Raw genomic sequence first — 15472 nt, forward strand, 5'->3', positions numbered from 1 at the left:
AGAGAGTAAATAGTGGAATATAATGATAATATAGCAAATCTTCTGTAAAGTCAAATTTAATCACTACTAAGGATTGTCTTTGTTCTGAAATTATATCCTTTATTGGTAAGATAGCAGAATAATGGCTCCTCTTAAAAGATGTCCATGTTCTGAAACTTATGAATGCATTATCCTACATAACAAAGGATTGTGCAGATGTGGTTATATTAAGGACCTTGAAATGGGAAAACTATCCTGAATTATCAGGTTGAGGTATGTATTGGAGGGGCATCTAATGTAATCACAAGGGTCCCTAAGAGGTAGAAGAGAGAGGCAAGAGAGTAAAAGAAAGAGATGTGAAAGCAGAAAATCTAATGCTGGTTTTGGAGGTGGAAAGAAAGGCCATGAGCCAAGGCATGCAGGTAGCCTCCCCAAAGTGGAGAAATCCAGAAAATGAATTCTCTCTTAGAGCCTCTACAATCCCAGGACAACTTGATTTGAGCCCAGTAAAGCTCTTTTCAGAATTTTGACCTCCAGAAGTGTGAGCTAATAAATTTGTGTTGTCTAAAGCCCACAGTGGGAACTTCCCTGGTATTCCAATGCTAAAAAATCCACCTTGCAATGCAGGGATATGGGTTTGATTCCTGGTCGGGGAACTAAGATTCTACATATCTTGGGGCAACTAAGCCTGTGCACCACAACTAGAGAGTCCATGCATTGCAAGGAAAGATCTGCATGCCACAACTAAGGCCTGACATGGCTAAATAAATAAATAAAATTCGTAAAAAAAATAAAGCCCATGATGGTTGTGGAACAATAGGAGACTTATGCCTCTGCAAAAAAATGACTTGTCTCATAAAATGATAATGATACTAAATGTTAGCTGACACTAAATGTTAGCTGATACTAAATGATCTAATACTAAATGTTAGCTGCTCTTATTTGTCAAATGAATGTTCTTAGCAGATAAAAAATTAGCAGACTATGAGAACTGTTATAAATTTTACTGATGCATGAAGTTCTAAAGTATAGGATTCAGCATAGCCAGAGAAGTCTATAAGTGATTTTTTTAAAGAGGTCAGTTTTCCTGGAAAACTCTAAAACCACTTGGCTGGCAGAAAAGCCAGCAAAGTAATATTTATACTGCTGATGCATGGCATTATGCCTGAATCAAATTGATCAGCCCTTATGCTGGGTATTTTCAGTTTCCTCTTTGGGTCCATTCATTGCAGTCTGACACTCTATTCTAAGGCCGGAGAGGCTGACCTTATGAACATATCAGAGGACTGCCTTGTTCTCTGACCTCACCTGCGTTCTGCCAGTGGGAGACTCCAGCAGGAGACTGGAGGGTGGGAGAACAAGGTTGGGGCATCTATTCATTACCTTCTGTTCTTGGGAGTGGCCGCAGGTGGCAGTACCCCTGTACTGGAGGCCCCAGGTCCCTCTTCCAGGTTCCAGCAGCCTCTCCTGGAGGCAGGGGCGGTACAGCTCCATGACTTTTGAAGTCCCAGGTGCCCTATCCTACTTTTAGTAGTTTCTCTAAACCTTAATCACTCCCTTTATTACAGTCTTCTCAGGTTATTCATTCTGACTGTGTGATCCATTTCTTGCCTGAACCCTGATTGGTAGAGCTAGGAAGGGTGGGCAGCTCTTACCTTGGACAATGGTGGCTGAAGTGAGTTCCTTTACATTGGCATTCCAGAACACACAGCTGAAATTCCTGCCGGGGTGTGGCTTTAGGCGCAGAACACTGGTAACATGGTAGAGGCCTTCAGAGGTCTTGGTGTGGCTGGTGTTGGTAGGAATACTGATGTTTGGCCAAGACACTTCTGCCAGGGGATAGCCTTCAGCTTGGCAGGTGAGCTCTACCTCATCTGTCCCTGGGACCTTGAGGTAGCGAGTGTTTATTTTCTTGTAGGAAGCTGGGACAAAAAAAAAAAATGAAGAAAAGGAGTCGTTTCTGACTCCTATAGATCCCTGTACTTAATGTCATATGAAATAAATTATCATTATCAATATTAAATAAAAATGGTTTTAACTTTTAAAACATTTCCTGTGTCCCATATATCATGCTCTTTTACATCACTGAATAATTTAATTTTTACAACAAAAGAGCATCATCAATATTCCCAATTTTTGTTGAAGGTAACTGAGGCTAGAGAGGTTTATTTCACTCTAAGATACAGGGTTATTAACTGGTGGAGCCAATTATGCACAATCAAGGCTTGATTTCAAATCTCAGTGGTGCTTTATCCTATCACAATCTGTGGCTGTAAATTATCTCACAGTCAGAGATTGGAGGAAAAGAAGGCGATGGATAAACAAAATCATTAGATAACCCCTACATCCCACTTTATTTAGTATTTTCTAACATCTTCAGGAGGAAATTTTCTTTCCACTTCCTCCTTTCTTTTGTCTTCTTCAAGATTAGGAGGAGAGAAAAATGAAGACCTAGACATCTGTTGGAGGTCAGATTCATTGCCATCTTGGCCCCCATTGGTTTCATCTGGATTTGGGTTTTTTGTGTTTTTGTTTGCTTTTGTTTGCAGTTTCCTTTCTTATCTCTGGACCTTTTAATGGAAAGATTTATGTTCACTCCTGCTGAAGGTGGGGGTTGATGAGTTTTGAGCAAAGACCTAGAGCAGCTCTGGCAACAGTTTGAAGATGAAATGAGTTAATACATGTAAGTGTTCAGAAAGGGCAAGTACAGTAAAGTAATGCTCAAAATTCTCCAAGCCAGGCCTCAGCAATATGTGAACTGTGACCTTCCAGTTGTTCAAGCTGGTTTTAGAAGAGGAAGAGGAACCAGAGATCAAATTGCCAACACCTGCTGGATCATCAAAAAAGCAAGAGAGTTCCAGAAAAAGACCTATTTCTGCTTTATTGACTATGCCAAAGCCTTTGACTGTGTGGATCACAATAAACTGTGCAAAATTCTGAAAGAGATGGGAATACCAGACCACCTGACCTGCCTCTTCAGAAACCTATACGCAGGTCAGGAAGCAACAGTTAGAACTGGACATGGAACAATAGACTGGTTCCAAATAGGAAAAGGAGTACGTCAAGGCTGTATATTGTCACCCTGCTTATTTAACTTATATGCAGACTACATCATGAGAAACGCTGGGCTGGAAGAAGCACAAGCTGGAATCAAGATTGCCAGGAGAAATATCAATAACCTCAGATATGCAGATGACACCACCGTTATGGCAGAAACTGAAGAGGAACTCAAAAGCCTCTTGATGAAAGTGAAGGAGGAGAGTGAAAAAGTAGGCTGAAAGTTCAACATTCAGAAAACGAAGATCATGGCATCCAGTCCCATCACTTCATGGGAAATAGATGGGGAAAGAGTGGAAACAGTGTCAGACTTTATTTTTGGGGGCTCCAAAATCACTGCAGATGGTGATTGTGGCCATGAAATTAAAAGACGCTAACTCTTTAGAAGTAAAGTTATGACCAACCTAGATAGCATATTGAAAAGTAGAGACATTATTTTGCCAACAAAGATCTGTCTAGGCAAGGCTATGGTTTTTCCAGTGGTCATGTATGGATGTGAGAGTTGGACTGTGAAGAAAGCTGAGTGCTGAAGAATTGATGCTTTTAAACTGTGGTGTTGGAGAAGACTCTTGAGACTCCTTGGACTGCAAGGAGATTCAACCAGTCCATCCTAAAGGAGATCAGTCCTGGGTGTTCATTGGAAGGACTGATGCTGAAGCTGAAACTCCAATGCTTTGGCCACCTCATGTGAAGAGTTGACTCATTGGAAAAGACCCTGATGCTGGGAGGGATTGGGGGCAGGAGGAGAAGGGGACGACAGAGGATGAGATGGCTGGATGACATCACTGACTCGATGGACATGAGTTTGGGTAAACTCCGGGAGTTGGTGATGGACAGGGAGGCCTGGTGTGCTGCAGTTCATGGGGTCACAAAGAGTCGGACATGACTGAGCAACTGAACTGAACTGAACAGCAGGTACATGATAAGTGCTATTATTTTTTAAAGACCTAGATTATGTCTATAAATATTCAAGAATACAGTATATTTATTAGTTATTTCTCCTCTCTAACACCCCGCACATGCACACACACGCACATACGCACACACGCGTGCATGCACACACATACACACACACCATTCTGTGCAGTGGATGCTGAATGAATTAACCAGACATTTTCCCTGTCCTCTGGAAAACTGAGATCTAAAATAGATACAAGTGACACTGAGAGCACCAGGAAGACACAAGGACAAATTGTCCAACTGTTTCAGACTATAGCTAAAAATAAATGTTAACCACATATGCAAGTACAAGGGAATGCAAAAAGTAACCTGTTGATTTTTGGTGAAAGGAAGAGGGGGTGGGCACTGGCTTTCAATGGCTAGTCTTTAAGAAATAGAATTTTGATACCATCTTTGAAGTAAAGACATATATACGGCCCACATAAGAATAAACATTTTTTTCTTAAAGTTTTGGGAGGAGTATAAATGAGTACAAATGGTGAAAAGTTATTTTTCTACTAAAATAATGGTAACAGCCACATGGAAAACATCAAATATGTATGACTTACTAAGTGTTTTCTAGGTACTGAGTTCATGTTCCGCACTTTTACATTCTGTGGAGGTGGAAGGAATATTCAAGCCCCTCTCCACAACTTTTGCCTTTTGAGAGCCTTCCTTGTGTGTCTCTATGTTATGAGTTGCTAATTTGATTGTGTTAGTCACTCAGTCATCTCTGACTCTTTGCTACCCCATTAACTGTAGCCTGTCACGTTCCCCTGTCCCTGGAATTCTCCAGGAAAGAATACTGGAGTGACTAACCATCTCCTTCTCCAGAGAATCTTTCCCACCCAGGGATTGAACCTGGATCTTCTGCTTCACTCACTGGGTCATGGGTCACCAGAGAGCAGGATGACTGTACCTCGAAGAGCTGTTTATAACCTGTGGCGTTTTCTTGAAGTTCTCTTTTTCATGCCACTAAGCATACTTGGCCAGGCCTGCTGGGCTGCCTGCCTCAAAAAGCTCTCACATTTTCCTCATTCACACTACTCCAGCTTTTGTTTGTAACTGAGTGGTGGGGCAGATTTTCTTATCTATGAGGCTGGATGGATGAGTGACTTCAGGGTTTGATTGCAAATCTGGACTCAGTTTAAGACAAGGGAACAAGAAACCAGAAGTCCCTATTCTGAGTCATGTTCTCCAGTGCAGATTATAAGAGAAGGCTCAATGTAGGGAGAGGCAAAAGGAAAAAATTACATGTTAATCCAGTTATTATTTTAAAAACTGGAGCTCATTTCCCATTTGGCTACTAATTACTCTGGGTATATCTCACTTAGTCAAGAACTTAGCGACAACTGGGGTGAGTAGCTCTAAACCTGACTCCATCACCTTAATATACCTCCTCTCACTTAAACCATGCAAAGATCCTATGTGGTGGACTAAATTCATACTCCAGGAATAAATAAGGAAATGGCTGGAATCTGGGGTGACTGAGGGGACTTGAACTCAAGCCCTTCATGGGTACAGCATTCTGAATTCTGCATTGGAATCATCAGAAAAGGATGGTTCTCTAAGTAAGTACAAAAGTCTAGGAATGAAGCATCAAATATGGGAAGAGGGATGTTTTCAGAGGGAATTAGGAGTACCCAGAAATAGAAGAAGATGAGAATTAGGTTTTGAAGCAGCCTACCAAAGAACTTGAACTGGTTAGACTCATCAATCTCCTTGGAGCCAATTTTGGTCTGTCTCTAGCAATCCAACTAGTACCTGAAGCATGCATTTTAAGTACTTGCTTTATCTCATTTTGTTACTTTATCTACACTTATTTTTCCTTGGTTTGATGTCCCCTTATTATCATTTCATCCTAGTATGTTGTAGATTATTTCTGTAAGCGCTGGGGTTTGGGAGGGGCATAAAGTAGAATAAATGGATTCATAGGAATAGTGTCTTATGGATGAGGGCTTGGCCTACTCCAGCAAGGCAGCTTAGGACAAGATTCAGGTCTTGGCTCCCAAGTTGACAGGTGATTTCAAAGGTAGGAGGGCCAGGAATCAGGAGCTGGGCTGAGGCTTTGGCTATATAAATAAGGAAGCAGATGGGAGAGATGTTCTCCTAAAAGAATAATCAAGAAATGATGCAACTGACAAGGGATTAATTTCCAAAATATACAAACAGCTCATAGAACTCAACATCAAAAACACAAACAACCCAATTGAAAAATAGGCAAAACACCTGAATAGACATTTTTTCAAAGAAAACTTACAGATGGACAACAGGCACATGAAAAGATTCTCAACATAGCCAATTATTAGAGAAATGCAAATCAAAACTGCAATGAAGTATCATCTCACACAATCAGAATGGCTATCATCAAAAGTCTACAAAGAATAAATATTGGAAGGGTGTGGAGAAAATGGAACCATCCTACACTATTGGTGGGAATGTAAATTGCTACAGTCATGATGGAGAACAGGATAGAGGATCCTTAAAGCAGAATTACCATATGATCCGGCAATCCCACTCATGGGCATATATCCAGAAAAGATGAAAACTCTAATTTGAAAAAATATATGCATTGCAATGTTCACTACAGCACTATTTACAATTGCCAAGATATGGAAGGAATATAAATGTTCATTGGCAGATGAATTGGTAAAGAAAGAAGATGTGGTGTATGTGTGTGTTCAGTTCAGTTCAGTTGCTCAGTCATGCCCAACTCTTTGTGACCCATAGACTGCGCAGCACACCAGACTTCCCTGTCTATCACCAACTCCTGGAGCTTGCTCAAACCCATGTCCATTGACTCGGTGATGCCATCCAACCATCTCATCCTCTGTCATCCCCTTCTCCTCCTGCCTTCAATCTTTCCCAGCAGCAGGGTCTTTTCCAATGAGTCAGTTCTTCATATCAGGTGGCCAAAGTACTGGAGTTTCAGCTTCGGCATCAGTCCTTCCAAAGAATACTCAGGACTGCTTTCCTTTAGGATTGACTGGTTGGACCTCCTTGCAGCCCAAGAGATTCTCAAAAATCTTCTCCAACACCAAGTTCAAAAGCATCAATTCTTTGGTTCTCAGCTTTCTTTATAGTCCTCCTCTCACATCCATACATGACTACTGGAAAAACCATAGCTCTGACTAGACGGATCTGTGTTGGCAAAGTAATGTCTCTGCTTTTGAATATGCTATCTAGGTTGGTTGTAGTGTTCCTTCCAAGGAACAAGAGTCTTTTAATTTCATGGCTGCAATCACAATCTGTAGTGATTTTGGAGACCAAGAAAATAAAAAGTCTGTCACTGTTTCCACTGTTTCCTCATCTATTTGCCATGAAGTGATGGGACCAGATGCCATGATCTTAGTTTTTTGAATGTTGAGTTTTAAGCCAACCTTTTCACTCTCCTCTTTCACTTTCATCAAGAGTCTCTTCAGTTCCTCTTCATTTTCTGCCATAACGGTGGTCATCTGTATATGTGAGGATATTGATATTTCTCCCAGCAATCTTGATTCCAGATTGTGCTTCATCCAGCCCAGCATGATGTACTCTGCATATAAGTTAAATAAGCAGGGTGACCATACACAGTCTTGACGTACTCCTTTCCCAATTTGGAACCAGTTGTTCCATGTCTTGTTCTAACTGTTGCTTCCTGACCTGCACATAGATTCTCAGGAGGCAGGTAAGGTGGTCTGGTATTTCCATCTCTTTAAAACTTTTCCACAGATTGTTGTGATCTACACAGTTAAAGGCTTTGGTGTAATCAATAAAGCAGGAGTAGATGTTTTTCTGAAAAACTCTTGCTTTTTCTATGATCCAATGGATGTTGGCAATTTGATCTTTGTTTTCTCTGCCTTTTCTAAATCCAGCTTGAACATCTGGAAGTTCACAGTTCATGTACTCTTGAAGCCTGGCTTGGAGAATTTTGAGCATTACTTTGCTAGCGTGTGAAAGTGAAGTCGCTCAGTCGTGTCTGACTCTTTGTGACCCCATGGACTGTAACCCACCAGGCTTCTCCATCCATGGGATTTTCCAGGCAAGAATACTGGAGTGGGTTGCCACTTCCTTCTCCAGGAGATCTTCCTGACCCAGGGATTGAGCCCGGGTCTCCCGCATTGTAGGCAGACGCTTTACTGTCTGAGCCCTGAGTGCAATTGTGCAGTAGTTTGAACATTCTTTAGCATTGCCCTTCTTCAGGATTAGAATGAAAATTGATCTTTTCCAGTCCTGTGGCCATGGCTGAGTTTTCCAAATTTGCTGGCATATGTAGCACTTTCACAGCATCATCTTTTAGGATTCGAAACAGCTCAACTGCAATTTCATCACCTTCATTAGTTTTGTTCATAGAGATGCTTCCTAAGGCCCAGATGAATTTACATTCCAGGACGTCTGGCTCTAGATCACACCATTGTGGTTATCTGGGTCATGAAGATCTTTTTTGTATAGTTCTTCTGTGTATTCTTGCCACTTCTTCTTAATATCTTCTGCTTCTGTTAGGTCCATACCATTTCTGTCCTTTATCGAGCCCATCTTTGCATGAAATGTTCCCTTGGTATCTCTAATTTTCTTGAAGAGATCTCTAGTCTTTCCCATTCTGTTGTTTTCCTCTATTTCTTTGCATTGATCACTGAGGAAGGCTTTCTTATCTCTCCTTGCTATTCTTTGGAACTCTGCATTCAAATGGATATACCTTCCCTTTTCTCCTTTGCCTTTCATTTCTCTTCTTATCCCTGCTATTTGTAAGGCATCCTCAGGCAACCATTTTGCCTTTTTGCATTTCTTTTTCTTGGGGATGGTCTTGATCAATGCCTCCTGCACCATGTCACAAACCTCCATCCATAGTTCTTCAGGCACTCTTTCTATCAGATCTAATCGCTTCAATCTATTTATCACTTCCACTGTATGATCATAAGGACTTTGATTTAGGTCATACCTGAATGGTCAAGTGGTTTTCCTTACTTTCTTCAATTTCAGTCTGAATTTGGCAATAAGGAGTTCATGATCTGAGCCACAGTCTGCTCCTGGTCTTGTTTTTGCTGACTGTATAGAGCTTCTCCATCTTTGGCTTCAAAGAATATAGTCAATCTGACTTCAGTATTGACCATCTGGTAATATCCATGTGTAGAGTTTTCTCTTGTGTTGTTGGAAGAGGGTGTTTGCTATGACCAGTGCGTTCTCTTGGCAAAACTCTGTTAGCTTTGCCCTACTTCATTTTGCACTCCAAGGCCAAAGTGTGTATGTGTGTGTGTATAAAATATAACTCAGCCATAAAAAACAATGAAATAAAATTTTAATTAAAAAAAACAATGAAATGATGTCATTTGCAGTAACTTGGATGAAACTAGAGATTAGCATACTAATTGAAATAAGTCAGACAAAGACAAATATCATGATATCACTTATATGGGGGATCTAAAAATATGATACAAATGAACTTATTTATAAAACAGAAGTAGATTCATAGACATAGAAAACAAAGTTATGGTTACTATAGGGGGATGGGGCAGAGGGATAATTTAGGAGTTTGGGATTAATAGATACACACTGCTGCTGCTGCTGTTTTGTTGCTAATTCATGTCTGACTCTTTACGACTCCATGGACTATAGCCTTCCAGGCTCCTCCGTCCATGGGATTTCCCAGGCAAGAATACTGGAGTGGGTTGACATGTCCTTCTAGGGCTCTTTCCAATCCAGAGATCAAACTCATGTCTCCTGTATTGGTAAGCGGATTCTTTACCACTGAGCCACTTGGGGAGCCCTAGATATACACTGCTGCTGCTGCTGCTGCTGCTAAGTCACCTCAGTCGTGTCCGACTCTGTATGATCCCATAGACGGCAGCCTACCAGGCTCCTCCATCCACAGGACTCCCCAGGCAAGAATACTGAAGTGGGTTGCCGTTTCCTTCTCCACAGATATACACTACTATATATAAAATAGACGAACTACAAATAGTTACTGTATAGCACAGGAAATTATATTCAAAATATGTAATAACCTATAATGGAAAAGAATTGGACAAAGAATATATATATATACACCACATATCTATCTATCTATATACATACTTATAAAACTGAATCATACACAAAACTAACATAACATTGTAAATCAACTATTTGTCAATGAAAAAATAAAATACATTTTTTAAAAAAGAACGAGCAAGGTCTGAGGGAGAGGCACGAGCCCACATCCTTCATTTACATAACATTAAAGAAGTCTCCCCATCTTATTTGGGAAGTGGGTAAAAACACATCATTATCAGCAACACACAATGGGGAAGCTGGACTCAGGGTGATATTCTTAGGAAAATATGAGTAAAATTTTAGAATTTCAGAGGTGGCAGTGATCTTAAAATTCAATTAGTCCAACTTCCTGCTCAACAAAAAGTATCTTCTCCAGCAGCTTTTCTAGATGACTATCTTGATGAATGTTTCACATGCACTTGGAAACAATGTGTATTCTGTAGTTGTTGGGCATGAGTTTTATGTAAGTCAATCAAAATGGCTAATGCTGTTCTACTCTCTTGTTTTCTTTTTGGATATTCTACCAGTTATAATAGAGATGAGTTGAAATCTCCAAATATGATTATGGATCGGTTTATTTCTCCTTTTAGGTCTGTCAAATTTTGTTTTATACACTTTGAAGCTATATGGTTAGATGTATAACATTTAGGATTGTTATATCTTCTTGCTGAATTGATTTTTTTCTATCATTATGAAATGTCCCTTTTTCTCTTTAATAATTTTTTTTTCTTTGATATTGGTAACCTGCTAGATAACTAACTTTTGGTTAAATACACTTACGAATGGAAGCTCCTACTTCCAGAAGTGGTTCTTGCAGTGATTAGACAATAAGAAAGTTAAACTTTCATTGGGAAGATTATCTTTACACCAAGTCAAATTTTGCCTCATGGTAGCTTTAACCCATTGGTACTTACTTGTCTGGTTTAGCAAAACAACACATGGTAAGCATAGTAGTTAAGAACATGGGCCTTAGAGTCCAAAAGTTTTGACTAGACTTCAGTGCTGCTTACGTAACTTGTCAAGCCTTAAGCCTCATTAGTAAAATAAGCACAGTATTACTTATCCTTAACTGTAGTGTTAGAATGATAAATGAGTTAGGTACCTAGAACGTATTAAATAGTCAATTAGTACTGGTAATTATTATCTCTTCCTGCTTTCACTAATTGCTGACTTGCCTCACTATTCTCCATTTGGCTTCTCAGTCTGTTTCATCAAAAGAATTACTACTTTCTGATTTCAGTTTCCACTGGTTTAAATGCTTTCTGTTATCCTGCTATCTCTGACTATATGATTCAAATGTTACTGGCAACTTTAGCATTTCTGAAATAAAGATAAGCTTTATTATCTTTATATTATAGCACTATATTATCTACTGTACATAGTATTATCTGCTTTATCATCATAATGACCATAACTAAGGTGGAAAAAATGTAGTTTTAAATGCCTTAAACTTAAAGAGTCCTGGCAGGTTTCTAGCAGTCATTAAAAGAAATATTTTAGGACTGCTCTCAATTGGTCTGTTAAATGACCTGGAGAGGAACATCAGGTTAAACAGTTTGTAATTTCCAGGAGCTTTCCCACCCCTCAAAATTCAGGATATTGTTTTCTTAACTCAGGCTTTCCTTATTCCCTTCTGTTTCCCCAGGAAGAAAAGACAGAGCAGAGATTTAGCCTCATTATCCTGCCTAAGTTATTTTAGCAAATGCTTTTTTCTGGGTCTAGAAGCTAAATGTACAGACATCATTTCACTACTAAGATGTTTCTCTTGGGCTGTCTCCTCCCTATGCTGTTTGTCTTCCCTTTCTTAGGGTGAGGGCTGTTTCTCTCTATGTTGCCTTCTTCCTCCACTTTTTGATGAAGTTGTACTCTGTCCTGGGCCTTTCTGTTGATTTAAAGAAATTCTGCCAAGCCTTAGCCTGCTCAGGCCTTCAGGATGATTTGGCCCTTCTATTCTTAGCTCCTGCTCTATGTCTGTCTGGGATCCAGGCACAGGCCGGTTCTCAGCCGCTGTGCTCAATCCCTTGCTTCTCAGGGCTGCTGTGCTCTCCTCTTCCATCATGCTGCTTGGCCTTCCTCTGACAGATATCAAATCTTGAGTTGCAACCTGGCATTTCAAAAACTGCAGCCTTCTGTTACTTTTATAAACTCTTTAGCCATGCTATCTGGTGTTTTTTTCCCTGTCCTTATGAAATCAATCCTCTTTTCATCATACTTATTATGAACTGTTGTCCAGACATCAAAGAAAATATTATAAATCTATTTTCAAGTATATGCCAAAAATTAGGCATTTTAAAGACAAACACATCCTTCCTCTAGTCTTGTTCTATTTAAGCACACCCTAACTGGGGTCCCAGATCTCCCCTGTTTCTTTCAGAGACCCCCAATTAGGGCAGAATATCCTTAGGTGCTTAACTTCAACCTCCTTTTTTTTTTTTTCCTTTTTGCTTGCATTCCTCCTAAAACAATCGTGATGTAGTGTGCTCCCTCTCACATATTTATTAAGTTTATTCTTGGAATATTTCATAGGTTTCTATATTGGAAAAATATATAATGTTTAGCATTTTATGAACACATATTTTCATTAAGGCATTTCACTCATTCACAAATGTATCCAACATCACCTAGATATCAAAGAAGGTGTCTTTAATACACACCACCATCCACTGAAAAATACAGGGCTTCCCTGGTGGTCCAGTGGTTAAGAATCCTCCTTGCAATGCAGGGGACACCCGTTCGACCCCTGGTCTGTGAAGATTCCCCATGCCGCAGAGCAACTAAACCCGTGAGCCACGACTACTGAAGCCCATGTGCCTTGAACCTGTGCTCCACAATAAGAGAAGCCACTGCAATGAGAAGCCCATACACCACAACTAGAGAAAGTCCACATACAGCAACAAAGATCCAGTGCAGCCAATAAATAATAAATAAATACATTTATAAAAAAGAAAAATACATATATTCTACTCTAATGGTCAGAACTTTTCTTTCTATTAATATTTCTTAAATATCAGTTCCCATTCCACTCCTACAGAATTTTATCCTAATGCAACATGTTTGATCACTCCTTTGGTGGTTATCTTTTTGTTTCTTTGCAATAACAAAAATGTATAGCTATTGAAATTAAAATTTTTTCTTGTGACAATGAGGCTTAAGTGTTCAAATTTTTCTTCAGCATTGAGGTCTAATTTTCATTATTATCAGCACATGTAAAATCAAAACAAATATTATGAATATTGACAATTATTAAACATAAGAAAAGTTTACTGGAAAGGTATCTCTTAATGGGATGGATGGGATTCTCATTTTCTATCTGTGCATGAGGATGCAAATGACTTAACAGTTGGAATGAGACAATCTTCAGAATCAATTCTATTTCTGTTTTTCATTTTTTGTAGCTATAAGGGCTAAGGAATCTTGCTCATATGAGTAAATAGGTGGGCATGGAAGGAGTTCAGTTATAGTAATATTTCATTCTTTGAAACCCTTATGATTTATATAAGAAAAGTATTTCATTTTTTTTATTAGCTATTAACTCTATTAGGGACTCCTTCAATTTTGCTGAAAACAGAAAATTTGATACTTCCTGGTTTGCTGAAGGATTTGTTAGTCATTACAATTTGGTAAGATATCAGTATTTCCAGTCATTCTTTTGTTTGGCACTATGGAAGTTTTTACACCTCAGAGCAAAGCACTATATTCATGATGGGTGAGAGGTAGGCTTTATATGAAGTGGGTAAAGCAAAATTAAAAGAGGAAGCAAAATTAAAAGAGGAAGGCTCTTGGGGAACCCCAAGAGCCTTGCCTGGAAGACACATTCTCAGGCACAGTCAATTTAGGGAAAGAGTATTTGAGGAAGATGAAAATCCAGAAACTAATTTCCTAAAACTGTCTATGTGTATGCATCCCATAGAAAGTCTTTGTGATCCCATATAGTCTAGCTGGACAATCATTAAAGGTATAAGGGATTAATAATTAATTAATTAAGGTTTGAGTCATCCTGTCAAGTCATCCCTGATCTAGGTGAGGAAGCAGGCAGAGTGCCTTTCCATGGATGAGGGACAACTCTCAGCCAGAGCAAGAAAGACTGGGACTGGTATCAAATTGCCCAAAGACACTACATGCATTAAAACATGCCCACAAAGATCAACAAACACGGGGCAGTGATTTTGCGGTGCAGATATCCAAGGACACTAGGAGATCGTGAGGATGTTGAGCTCTTTCTCCTCCCATTGATTAAATTCAGACTAACATCAATGTCTGGAGCTCCTCCCAGCTGACTGTAGAAAATGCAGTAAACGGAGAAGGAGGTTACATCCAGGCTGAGGGCTTTCTTGATGATTCACTGTTAGCTGATGTGTAAGAGGGCACTATCCTCGCGGGAACTGAGGGTCTTTGAACCAAATCTCTGGACACCCACCATATGCCAGGCATCATGCTCAGTTTTTTACATTATCTCTTTTAATTTTTACAGTAATCTTATGTGGTAGATGCTACTATTGCTGCTGCTACTGCTAAGTCACGTCAGTTGTGTCCGACTCTGTGCGACCCCATAGACGGCAGCCCACCAGGCTCCCCCATCCCTGGGATTCTCCAGGCAAGAACACTGGAGTGGGTTGCCATTTCCTTCTCCAATGCATGAAAGTGAAAAGTGAAAGTGAAGTCGTTCAGTCATGTCCGACTCTTAGTGACCCCGTGGACTGCAGCCTACCAGGCTCCTCCGTCCATGGGATTTTCCCATGGGGTGGGGTGCCATTGCCTTCTCCAGCTACTATTGCTATTCTTTTACAAATAAGAAAAATTCCAGATTATGATAACCTCATATTTTCAGTGACACCACCCTTATGGCAGAAAGCAAAGAAGAACTAAAGAGCCTCTTGATGAAAGTGAAAGGAGAGTCAGAAAGTTGGCTTAAAAGTCAACATTCAGAAAACGAAGATCATGGCATCCAGTCCAATCACATCATGGAAAATAGGTGGGGAAACAATGGAAACAGTGACAGACTTTATTTTTGGGGGCTCCAAAATCACTGCAGATGGTGACTGCAGCCATGAAATTAAAAGATTCTTGTTCCTTGGAAGGAAAGCTATGACCAACCTAGACAGCATATTAAAAAGCAGAGACATTATTTTGCCAACAAAGATCCATCCAGTCAAAGCTATGGTTTTTTTAGTAGTCATGTATGTTTGTGAGAGTTGGACTATAAAGAAAGCTGAGCACTGAAGAACTGCTGCTTTTGAAGTGTGGTGTTGGAAAAGACTCGTGAGAGCCCCTTGGACTGCAAGGAGATCCAACCAGTCCATCCTAAAGGAAATCAGTCCTGAATACTCATTGGAGAACTGATGCTGAAGCTGAAACTCCAATACTTTGGCCACCTGATGAGAAGAACTGACCCATTGGAAAAGACCCTGATGCTGGAAAGGATTGAAAGCAGGAGGAGAAGGGGATGACAGAGGATGAGATGGTTGGATGGCATCACCAACTCAATGGA

General features: G+C 39.9%; 1 protein-coding gene across 2 annotated transcripts in view; it reads right to left on the reverse strand.

The window, feature by feature from the left end:
- The window catches only part of PDCD1LG2 (programmed cell death 1 ligand 2), a 64878-nt gene that overhangs the window by 25511 nt on the left and 23895 nt on the right, over nt 1-15472 (reverse strand). For both annotated transcript variants that reach the window (XM_055580237.1, XM_055580238.1), the window contains exon 4: nt 1635-1901. In XM_055580237.1, coding sequence (XP_055436212.1) covers nt 1635-1901 — 267 coding nt within the window. The remainder of the gene's footprint in view (nt 1-1634; nt 1902-15472) is intronic.

Source organism: Bubalus kerabau, chromosome 4 (assembly GCF_029407905.1).
Source record: "Bubalus kerabau isolate K-KA32 ecotype Philippines breed swamp buffalo chromosome 4, PCC_UOA_SB_1v2, whole genome shotgun sequence".
In the NCBI taxonomy this organism is placed as follows: domain Eukaryota; kingdom Metazoa; phylum Chordata; class Mammalia; order Artiodactyla; family Bovidae; genus Bubalus; species Bubalus kerabau.